The sequence below is a fragment of the Trichosurus vulpecula genome, chromosome 1 (assembly GCF_011100635.1).
Source record: "Trichosurus vulpecula isolate mTriVul1 chromosome 1, mTriVul1.pri, whole genome shotgun sequence".
NCBI classification, from domain to species: domain Eukaryota; kingdom Metazoa; phylum Chordata; class Mammalia; order Diprotodontia; family Phalangeridae; genus Trichosurus; species Trichosurus vulpecula.
In genome coordinates this window covers 55,234,527-55,246,447 of record NC_050573.1, presented here as the reverse complement: position 1 = coordinate 55,246,447, position 11,921 = coordinate 55,234,527, and the positions used below count along the sequence as shown (strand labels likewise).

General features: G+C 46.0%; 1 protein-coding gene across 2 annotated transcripts in view; it reads right to left on the bottom strand.

Annotated features, from left to right (window-relative positions):
* Positions 1-224: 224 nt before the first annotated feature.
* LOC118850210 (gamma-interferon-inducible lysosomal thiol reductase-like) overlaps positions 225-11,921 on the bottom strand; it is a 36,318-nt gene continuing 24,621 nt past the window's right edge. For both annotated transcript variants that reach the window (XM_036759446.1, XM_036759455.1), the window contains 7 exons: positions 7,702-7,912; positions 5,350-5,532; positions 5,108-5,182; positions 4,828-4,926; positions 2,188-2,340; positions 1,362-1,415; positions 225-1,108 (listed from right to left, as the gene is read on the bottom strand). In XM_036759446.1, coding sequence (XP_036615341.1) covers positions 1,031-1,108; positions 1,362-1,415; positions 2,188-2,340; positions 4,828-4,926; positions 5,108-5,182; positions 5,350-5,532; positions 7,702-7,893 — 834 coding nt within the window. In that variant the 5' untranslated portion in view covers positions 7,894-7,912 and the 3' untranslated portion in view covers positions 225-1,030. The remainder of the gene's footprint in view (positions 1,109-1,361; positions 1,416-2,187; positions 2,341-4,827; positions 4,927-5,107; positions 5,183-5,349; positions 5,533-7,701; positions 7,913-11,921) is intronic.

Below are 11,921 nucleotides of genomic sequence, written 5' to 3'. Positions count from 1 at the left end.
CTTAAGTCAACAAGCGCAGATGGAGCATTCCTTCCTCTGTCCATGGCTATTAAGGGTGAGAACCTTGACCCCAGACACTATCTTGAATTATGTGACTTTTTCTTATCTTAATATTTTATGGGCATAGACTATGTTATGGAATGTTAATGGCAAATTAAACAGAGATCCTGGGTTGTAATTTCAATTGACACTTTGTCAACTATCCTGACTTACTGTATTTACAACCTATTCCATTAAGGAAAATTGGAAAATCCTTGTCTAGTATCATGGTTGAACATACATGGAGATGATAAAAGTGAAGGAATACAGACATGCTGAATTGTGACTGTTCTAAAAATGTATATAAGCTTTCTCATTTCTTTGTTCAGGCAGTCAGACCCTTTGTCTGACACCATGCATGCATGTCCACTATGCTTAAGGGAATAAATAAATAATATGAATTTTTCTATCACCTAGCCCTGTTTATCTCCTTTAACCAAACTTTCAGGTTAACAATTGGAAAGAGTAAAGTATCATATGAATGGAAACTATCAATGTTACTGATAAGGATGTATTTCTGAGAAGAGACTGTGGAACTTGACTATCAAGGCTGCCAAGAACGTCATTCCTGGGAGAGACTACTAAGTACAGAGAACAGAAAGTCAGCTAGAAGAGAATGTAGGACATAGTCCAAGCTAAAAGGGAAGTTGGCTTATAGAATGCCAAGGCTGAGAAGGACCTTAGAACACAATGTCACATCTAGAACCTTGGAACATAGAATGTCAGTGCTTGGCAGGATCTAGGCCCTCTATCCTCCTTGTTTTTTTTTTTTTTACTCTTCAATCATGTTTCTCAAAATAGGTTTTTATTTCAAGAAAACTCTGGAAAGGGTGAGATTTCTTTACCCATTAGGGAGAGACAAAAAGATCTGTGCACCCAGATATATCAAAGTCTCGGCTGCTCTTGGGGACTTAGCCCCTTTCAGCCCAACCAACTGCCTCCTGATAGACATGACTGGTAGTGTACCAGGCCTGCATTAATGCACCTAAGATCATTGCAGGTTTGCTGCAAGAAGATTCATCTTCTGATGGAAAGTAGTATTCCTTTTGCAGGCATCAGGCACCTCCCCCTAAAAAACATATTGACACTGTTACTCTTAGGTCCAATATACCTTTGTCCCCCCACCCTCCTCCTCATCCTGCTGGGGAACTGTGGTTCTGCAGCCTGAACCCAAGATGAGACCACCACCACTACCACCAGTATCCTCAGTCCCAGCCAACCCTGTAGCACCACCACTGGCCCTCTTGAATTAAGGACCTGACCAGTTGCAGGGATTCCCCCCTCATCTTGGAAATGTTTCTGAATGAGGTATGGCAACTCACCTGGTATAGATGACACACAGTGTCTAAGAGTTCAGCTGGATTCTCTAAGCGACTCTACTCAAAACAAAACCAAAAAAAGGATGATGTCAGGGTAAAATAGAGAATAAATGGAAAAATGCCTAAGCTTGAAGACCTGGGAAACTAACCCTAACTATAACCTCTGAGAAGACTGAGTGGGATGATTAAGGCCTAAATGGAGGCTCAGAATGTGGGAGGGGCTTACTCCAAGTCACATGACCAGTGAATGCTAGAGTGGGCAAGATCAGTAGCATGGAGTCAGTGATTTGGAGTCAGGGAACCAGGCAGACCTCTGGGCTCTGCTCTTTACTCCCTGGGGACTAGAGCAACTCACTTAACTTCTATAAAATAACTCATGTATAAAATGAGACTAGATAAAAACAATTCCCACTTCAAGCCCATTTCCCTCTCAGCCACCCTGTGAGGGAATTCAGGCCAGTATCGCCTTTATTTTACAGGTGAGGAAACAGGCACAGAGGGATAAAGGGGCTAGCCCTGGGTCACAGAAACAGGTGTTCAAACAGCCTCTGAACCCTGGTCCTCTGCCCACTACACTGCATTGGCTCTTCACATTCAGCCCTACCTTTTCTCCCTCCATTCTCCTGAGCTTCAGTGTCTAGGCAATGTTAGGTACCCACAAGACCTTGATAAAAAACCCTTGTGATTTCAGGAGGAGGATATTGTGGTCCATTCCCTAATGAGAGTTTAATGGGGTGGGGTGGGAGGTGAGAGTAATAGCCTGGGGGAGAAGGCTAGGACAAGTTAGCAGAAGGCAGCAGGTGAGCTGGGGAGAGGGTACAGCTCTTACTTCTTCAACCAGAATCCAAGGGATAAATGTATGTGGAGGGGAAAGATGATTTGTCATCATGGCGTTTTCATGCATCATTTCTTTGCCTTGAGGTCCTGTCACACATTTCATGACATCATGCATAGAAATTTGAGGGGCATAGATCTTCAGACACTGTGCAAAGAGATGAAGGAGGTGATTATTTGCAGAAGAAACTGAGTCCATCAACATTACCCTACCTTTCTTCTTCCCCCAGAGCAACCGGGCCAAACTTATTTCTGCCACTGAGGCAGTGGGGGGAAGAGAGAAGGGAGTAAAACACCCAGAGGGTCTTTGCCCTGAAAATGGGACAAATTTTACCCATCGAGTCCTCCCTTCCCCTCTCTCAGTAGTTATCAGAGTGGGTTTGGGTGTCCAAACCCAAACCTCCTTCCCTTACACAAGTCTCCAGCTAGAGTGGAATTTCAGCTCCCACTGAAGAGAGAGCACCAAAGGAAAATAACCCAGGATTGTCTCACCCAACCCCCCCAGTCATCATCCCTTTCTCTGGCCCCAAATCTCTGAAATTCAAGAACTGACTTTTTCTGAGCTAAGTCATTGCTCTGGAGGGAAAAGTGTATGTAGAAGCTGCCCAGCTGTCCACTGGCTTCCACAGAGTTTCCGAAGGCTGATGGGGCTTTGTCATTATCCTTGAATTCTGACTAGCTGTGGGACCCTGGACAAATCCCTTCATTTTTCTTAGCTTCTGTTATCTGGATTGTAAAAATGGTCTCCTGATTCCAGGGGCCTGAGGATGAAGAAGAATGCCGCTTACCTCCTCCCTGAGAGGGGATGAACTCAACAGGCAGAAAGAGACCCTTTTTTGGACATGGCTGATGCAGGAATTTCTTTTGCTTACCTATATATATATTTGTTCCAGGGTTGTTTTTATTGTTTTTCCCAACTTGTAGAGGGGACCATAGGTATGAGACAAAGAAGATAAATTTCCTCTCATTGAAAAGATGATTCCATATTAAAAAAATAACGTTGCAACAGAAATTTCTCCACAGCCTCCTTCTCTGAGCCATTGTGATCAGTGATTTTGGTCAGTGTTCACACACTACAAAATGAAAGTTTTTTTACCCTTCCTAAGCATCATAATTGTCCGTTTCATGAGTGGCTCTAGGAAAATACCAGTGAAGGGCCTGTCTTTCATTTTGTCTTTGCATTCCCAGGTGCCTAGCACAATGCTAGGCACATTGCTGCCATTCAATAGAGGGTAGGTGACTTGAATTTCTCTCTGCCACCAAAGAATGCCCTTCTTTAGAATACCAGAATTCTCTGAGTGAAGTATGACCCAGCAGAGCTGATCTGAGATACAAGGAGACCTTGGTTCTGGTGCTGTGTGACCCTGGGCACATCACCAAACTTCCTCAGGAAACTCTCTAAGATGAAGCCGCAGGCAACTGGAAATCCACAGGTCATTTCTTTACCAAGAGTTCCTTATACTGATGAAAAGCAGAGGCAGTGCCTCTTAAGAGTAACGATTGCAGGTGACTCAAAGGATGATAGGAGATAAACGTGGTGAGCAGATGAAGGCTGCAGCCTATGCAGACTGTCTCAAGAGAAGTGGACATAGGACTGGCAAAGGAAGTATGCCAGTCTCATAACAGTATGAGATGAAGATGGAGAGTGTGAGTGTAGCACTAGTATCTATGAAATTTGCAAAGACTTCAATGCTTTGGATGGATCCTCCAGTGAGAAGCCATGAAAGGACATGGACAAGAGCCCCATGGAATGAGAAGACACAGAAGGAGCACCACCTCCAGTCCCCACAGTGGGCAGGGGGAATACCCACAAGATGAATCCATCAAGAAGGAACAAATCTTGATAATTACCACTTCCCTGGACTAGTCACAATTAGTCAACAAACATTTGTTAAGCAATCACTGGGTGCAAGGCACTGGGGACAGAATGAAGGGCAAAGAGACATGGTCTCTGCCTCCGAGGAATTCACTCCCATTCTAAGGACTATTACCCAGCCTTCAAAATTCATCTCCTGAAATCTTGCCGCCTTTGGGTCCCCAAAGAACACAGACACCATTAGAGGGATTGCATTCACTGGAAGAAGCCTCTGGAGGAGATTTGAGCAAGTACTGCTCTCCAGGAAGTACCCTCACGTTGGCCTGGTTGGTAAGGGAAGTGCCTGTCTTTACTTATGGGCCATCCATTAATGTTCTACCCATATAAGACAACAGAAAACAGTATTGTTCTTGGCACGTGCCATATCTGTGTCTTTTATTTGATCCCAGCCACCAGCTTTCCACTATCCCCACTTTACTCATGGGGAAATTAAGGCTCAAAAAACAGAAGTCACTTTTCCAAGGTCTTACAGACATTCCTGCTACAGCTATTACATTGTAATTCCTGCAGCCATTCCTGCTATAGGTATCATTATTATTATTATTATTATGATTATGACTATTATTATATTATAGCTGTAGCTATTCCTGCACAATCCCTTAATGTCCTTTAGGTGATCCCAGGACAATGAAGTGCTGCCTCTAGGCTCAGGGAGCCAGCTGTCCAGCTGTAGCCCCAGGGCAGAGACAAAGGGGTAACTGGAAGGGATCTCCTCTTTTCCCTTCTCTCTCCCTCCTGTCCCACCAGGCAGACACTTACGGGCTTCAGTGAGTTCTTTGGATTAGCAGCTGACATCATACAGTTGACCACAGCAAAGGCATTAGGAAACTCTCTCCCAAGGAGGTACAACACACAGGTCTGTAGGAACAGAGAATAAGACTGAGGGGCAGAAAGCCAGAATCCTCTTTCCCTGGTGAAATACTTCACACCCTGCCTCCCCCTAATGCACCAGGAGAACAAAAGGAAGCCCAGAGGTTAAGTGGACTGCCCACAGTCACACAACACCTCCAGGAGAGGTTTAGGGCAGAAGAGTCTTTACCTGAACCATGTTGAGTTCACACTCCAGCTCCCCATGCTGACAGGTAAACTCCCAGGTCCCATTCACTTGGGTCTCCTGAAACACACACACACACACACAAACACACACACACACACACACACACACACACACACACACACACACACCCCAAGATGTGAAGGGGGAGGCAGAAGGTTCATAGCAAACTCCCCATCACTGCCAGCCACTCCCACTCCTGCCCCTGACTGAGCTGGATCACTCACCTTAGCATTGCCAAAAGGCACAAGGGTGATATTCATGACATCGTCACCCAGCAAAGCCCAGGTAGGGAAGAGCACCATTGAAGTGAAGAACCGGCTGGAAGGACACAGGGCCTCATAGAAGAGTTTCACAGAGACAGGGGAGACTGGCTGAGGTCTCCACAAAGCAAGACACTCAGTTCTCGTCTGCAGGATGGGCAGGTCATGGCACATTGGTGGTAAAAAAAACAAGCATAGTCAGTGTGACAGGCTTCAGAGGCCAAGCTACACCTTACTTTCCTCCTCCCCACTTCCCACCAACTATGGCATGATGGGACTCTGAGAGCCAACAGCAGCTGAGTCCCCTCAGAGTGTCCATTGCATGCAATATTGCAGATTCTGATTGGGTCCCCTTCCTCCAGCCTCTCCAATTCATCCTCCACACAGCTGCCACAGTGATTTTCCTGTACTGAAGAAGTTTCCCTGGCACTGGCCCTCATCTGCTGTTATGAAAGAATACAAACTCCTTTCTTTGGCACTCAATACTCATCAGACTCTGGCTACATAGCCTCTATTTCCAAACTCATTACATATTACTCCCTATCACTCATTCTGTTCTTCAGCCTAATGCTGTTCCTAGAACATGAGACCCCCATCTCCCACCTCCAGGTCCTTGCACAGGCTTCCCTTGATGTTCCCCCCTACCTCTGTCTTGGAACACCTAGCTTTCTTTAGGGTTCAGCTCAGTGACAACTCCTTCAGGAGATCTCTTTGCTGATGTCTTCCCCCTGCCCCCATCAATATGTATTATATATTCCAGTTATATTCATATAGACATGCATGCACATAAACACATTTTATATACCTACAAATGTAGATATATACATACATACTCTATCTGTCCTATGTGCAAAGGCTGCCATGAAGCCAGGAAGATCTAGGTTCAAGTCCTGTCCTAAGCACACAGTGGCTAAGTAGTGTTGGGCAAGTCACTTAGCCTCAGACACTTAGCCTGAGATATTCTCTAAGATTGTAAGTTGTAGAGAAAGTGCCAACTTTCCCTGGTAGAGGGAGACTGTTCATCAGAGACTTTCCTATGCCAATGAATACAGACATCTGATGCAGTCCCAGACTGACTTATGTGCAGTGGACATGTTCTATCCCCCCAGTCCAATGGCAGCTCCTTGATGGAGCTAGTCCTTCATGGAGAGAGTTCTTTGGGACTCTCTCCCTTTGGTGTTTTAGCCAGGCCCCAGCAGGATCTGGCACATGCTAGGCACTTAATAAATACTGGCCAGCTGATGGTCTGGCAGAAAGGAACTTTGGCCTGTTTCCCAACCTGCCAGATGAGGACACTGGCACCTGATGATCTGGAGGGTCCTTCTGGCACAGGCATTCTCCCCACAAGAGTTTCTGGCTGTCACTATAACAATAGATTCCTACAGTCCTCTTTCAGCTCTCCTATTCTTCAAGAAGAATAGAAGGTCCCTTATAGCCACTGACTGGAGACAACTTCCTACTTCTCTTGACACCCCCTCCTCTGAACCACTGAGTAATCAGCTCCAGGTGAGTCACCATGTGACTGTCGTGTGGTCTCTGAGCAAATCCTGACCCATTCAACTGGCAGCACCTTTGACTTCCCCTCAACACTTTTCTCCTTCTTCTTCTCCTCCTCCTCCTCTTCTCCAGGCCTCTTCCCAGCTTCCAACTCCCTAGGAAGAAGCCTCTAGAGACACTTGGCTGCCCACTGACCCCAGGCAGAGGCAAGAAGGAGTTCAGGGCCCTACAGGGCCAAGGATAGTCCCACCTTTGGGTGAGTCTCCCATGGGTACTTCCACCCTCAAGTCAAACCTAAATTAAGTCTTCTAAGTTGCTAGGAAAAGCAGTAGGAAAAAAAGGCTGTGGGGCCACTTAAAAACCCGAGAAGCATCACCCATCCCAGGGTACCCCTTTGACTCTGGAGGAAAAGTGTTTCCTCCTGGTTTCTTTGTCCAGGTCCCTGCTTCTATTCCCCTGGGTCTGTTACCTAGATGCTGTTCTCTCTTTTTGTCCAAGTCCCTCAGGGAGCTGTCTGCCTGTCTGGTGCTCAGGCACTCTTACCCTATTCCCTTTTTCCCTGGGCTACACACTGGCAGGTTGATGTAGCTGGCTCCTATCTTAACAAGTGTCTGGTGCAGTCCCAGGGCAGGTCAGGGCCAGATGATGCAGGGGCTTGCCTCAGGACACTGGCCTGCCTGCCTGTGGCCCACCAAATGCCTGCCTGGCCTCTGGGGGGAAAAAAGAGTTCAAGATATAAGCCCACTCTCCTGCCCCAGCCCAACTCTAGCCCCAGTCCCACCCATGTTCTAGCTAGCAGTTCTGCCCCCATTCCAGTACCTGGCAACGCCTGGCAGAGTCACAGGAGGAGCACCAATTGTATACAGGCTGGGTACAGACAGGCTTTGTGAGTGGGAACTTTCGGTGGAGTTGGGGGTGACAGCGACTCCTGGACTGGCTGGGCACGCCAGGCACCAGGAGCAGGAGGAGCAGCAGAGATGCCAAAGGAGCCCAAGCTGTGACTAAAGCCATCTTGCCTGAGTGGCCAGAGCTGGTGGAGGGGAGAAGAACTGAGTTTTGACTTGAGAGTCCCAGCTTTTAACCTCCTTGCCCAACTGGGTCCAGACTGTCCTCCCTCTCCCAGCCCCCGTCTACCCCCCCCCCCCAGTCTATGCTGCCCTGCGGCAGGTCAAGCCCTACAGGTCTCTCCACCTTTGACCCAGCCCAGCAGCCTTGGCAGCTCCAATGCAGTAGTCAGCTGGAGAGGGGGCGGGGAAGGGTGGACTAGGACAAGTGATCCCCAAGGTTCTTTTGAAACTTACCGTTTTTAACCTGTGACCCTTCTGTTTAAGCATTAAATTCAATCATCTGTAAACCGAAGGAGTGTGGAAAAAAGGTATTCAACCTTTAAGGACAACCATCCCCCTCAATTAGGGCATCTGGGAAATCCTGTTCCAGGGTCTTTCCAAACACCTTGGGAAGGCTTCTCTGGACAAAGTGAACAGAACCAGGAAAACACTGTACGCAGTAACTGCAACATTGTAACCATGACCAACAGGGACAGACTTAGCTACTCTGATCAATACAATGTCCACAACAATTTCTAAGAAATCATCTTGAGAAAAATGCTTTTCACTTCCAGAGAGAGAGCTAATAAACTCTGACTACAGATTGAAGCATAAGGTTGGGGTTGGGGATTTTTGGACATTTTCTTTATTTCTTTTTCTTTCTTGGCTAATATGGAAATATGTTTTGCAAGCCTCTACAAGCATAATGGGTGTCATATTGCTTCTCTTCTCATTGGCTGGGAGAAGGACTGGAGGTAGGAAGAGAATTTGGAACTCAAAAAATAAATGTTAAAAAATTGACAATTTTTTTTTAAAAAGACTGAGCTGAACCAGCTAGCAATTTCAGAGACCCTCACTAACTTTGGGATTGGGAGTTTCCCTTGCCCTCTCTGGATGCCCCTAACCCTCTGCTACCTTCCAGAAAGCAACAATGAGGAGGGTCTGTGGCTGCAGGGGTGGGGGTGGGGGTGAGAAAGCCTGGGAGTTGAGGAAAATTAACAAAGGTCTCAGTTTGGCCCCCATTTGGAATCTGGGTGGAGCACTTTGGGCTCCTTCCTGCACTCCCCAGGCCTTGCCACAGACTTTGGGGGACATTAAGGCAGGTTAGGGGAGTAACTTTAGTAAAGTGTCTGAATGAACTCTGTTCCCTGGAAGCTCCTTATCACCTTAATGTCACAGCCTTCACTGGAGACTGAGATAGAAAAATGAAGAAATATGGGGGGAGGGAATTTCAGGAACTGGGGTAAGGGTTACCCAGTCCTTGTGATCCATAAGATCACAAGACTGAGTAGTGGAAGGGACCCTAAGACACAGAAAATCAGGTCAGGATGGGACATTAGAATAGACATGTGGAAACTGACAGCTGGAGAGAAGGAAGGTGCATTGAATACTACTCCCTGTCAGTTCTGGAGAAGACCTTGGAACTATGCCCAGAGAGCTATAAGACTGTGCATACCCTCTGATCCAGAAATACCACTGCTATGTCTGTATCCCAAAAAAGCAGAGAACTATTTATTGCAGCTTTTTTTGTGGTGGCAAAGAAGGGGAAATGGGGGGGATACCCCTCAACTGAGGAATGGCTGAACAAGTTTTTAGCAAAACACTTATCTCTCCTCCTGATACTACGGTCAGCTGCACCTATGGAATTTATTGGTCCCACTCCCTGTGTACATGCTAATTAGCTGTGCACTAGGCCACAACAATATTTACTACTTACTGACCTTACTGATATGTATCCTAGACATAGTCAAATGCATACTCCCTTACATTCATCTTGTCTAACAAGACATTTGATGGAAGCCACCTGGATATTTCCAGTCAGCCCTGACTGTTAGTAGCCCCTTGGGCTATTGCCCAGTGAACTCTGGGTAAGATACCTCCATAGTAAATACAAAAAGTGCATGTTCCTTTAAGAAGCAACCACCCCTTAATGACTCCCTAATCCCACCCCAAAACACCTAATTGACAGGTTTCGCCCCCAAATCTCATAAAAACTTTCCTGCACCCCTCTAAGGTTGCAGGTTCCCTAAGAACTCTTGACCGCTGTAAAGCATAATAAATCTTTGCCACCTTGACGTAAAGAATGCTTGAGATCATGAATTCATTCCAGACAGCCCCGAACCTCTCCAGTACTCGGGTCCTTGAGGGGCACTCCCCTCAATGATCCCATCTGGGAACTTCAGTCTTGGGGTTCCTGGACCTCGGCTCCCCCAACCCTCAACATTTCCAGAGTAAACTATGAGAAGAACTGGGAGACCCACTATGCACAGTAACAACAATGTTGGGTTTGAGTCACTGGATGGAAAGGAGAGTGGGGGAGGGGGACCATGTGGACAGTGGGAGGTGGAAGAAGACTAGAAAAGTAGAAGGAGGCCAGGTTAGGGATGGCTTTCTAAGCCCAAGAAAGGACTTCATATTTGATTCTGAATAGAAAGGGAGACAGTAGAGCTTTTTTCTTAAATTATTTTTATTCATTTCATTAGGTATTTCCCAGTTACAAGTAAAAAAATTTTTAAACATCATTTTTTAAAATTGTGAGTTCCAAATTCTCTCCTTTCTTCCTGCCTCTCTTCTCTCCTTGGAAAGGCAAGAAATTTGGTATCAGTTATACATGTGAAGTCATGCAAAACATAGTTCCATATTAGCCAGGTTGCAAAAGAAAACACTCACCAAATAAAAACAATAAAAATAAAGGAAGTGAATAAAAATGCTTCGATCTGCACTGAGAGTTTCTCATTGTGTGTGTGATTTGTCCTTCATTCTCAAAGAGGACTATGACATTGGGAAGATGATGCCATGACTTGCAAGTGAATTGGATTACAATGAGGTAGAGCTGTGTAGTCACCAGCCTCACTTTCCCCTCCAGAGCCATCTGGGTCCAGTGGCCAGATATAGATCAGGACAAGTGGAGATGGCCCCCAGAGTTCATCAACTCTCCCTCTAGAAGGTGAGAAGGGAATGTATAATTTTCATATTAATCTACATGATATGTGTAATGAATATACTAATAATTTAGTTGTCCTAAGAGCTGCCTCTCTGGCTTAGGAGTCAGAGCTCACAACGCAGCTTGAACTGATTAATCAAAACTGACAACACTCACAATTGAGGGACCTCAAGTGAAGCGAATCAAAGACTGAAGAACTTGTTCCCGTCACAGAACTCTGGTTCTGCCCTTTAGGGGAGGTGCTCACAACCCCTGAAGACTTGACTCCAGAATTGCGGCACTGTGGGACTTAGGGTTTCACTAAATGACTGTTTGTAATCCACCTTCCCCACCCCCTCTATCCTCTATTCCCCCTTGTGATTTAACTATATAACCTGTGCTTTTACTTCAGCTAAGAGGACATCCCTCACTCTGAAATTAATTAAATTACTTGATTACTGGCACTCCAGTCTCCAGCCATGCTTTGGGTGGCTCCAGGTATTCCCAGGTTAGACACTGGCTCAGTAAAAATCCTGTTAACAAGGTAGATAGCATTTTTCACCATGGGTCCTCTGGAACTGTCTTGGATCACTGTCCTGATCAAAGTAGCCAAGTCTTTCATAATCGATCATCATTACAACATTGCTGTTACTGTGCACAATGATCTCCTGGTTCTTCTCATTTCACTCTGCATCAGTTCATGTAAGTCTTTTCAGGTTTTCCTGAAAGCATCCTGTTCAACACTTCTTATAGCACAGCAGTATTCCATCACAATCATATACCACCACTTGTTCAGCCATTCCCCAATTCTTGGGCATCCCCTTGATTTCCAATTGCAACAGTCCAGGCCTGAGGTGATGAGGGACTGCATTAGAGGGGCGATAAGAGTCAGAGGAGAGAAAGGGGCTATAGGAGACATGTTTCCCCAAGTATTTATTAAGCACTTACTGTATGCCCAGCAAAGTGCTAAACACTGGGGGTGGGGGGAAATAGAAACAAAAAAGGAGACATTTTCTCCCCCATGGAGCTTCCATTTGAATGGGGAGAAGGAAAAGAGACAAGACAGAAAA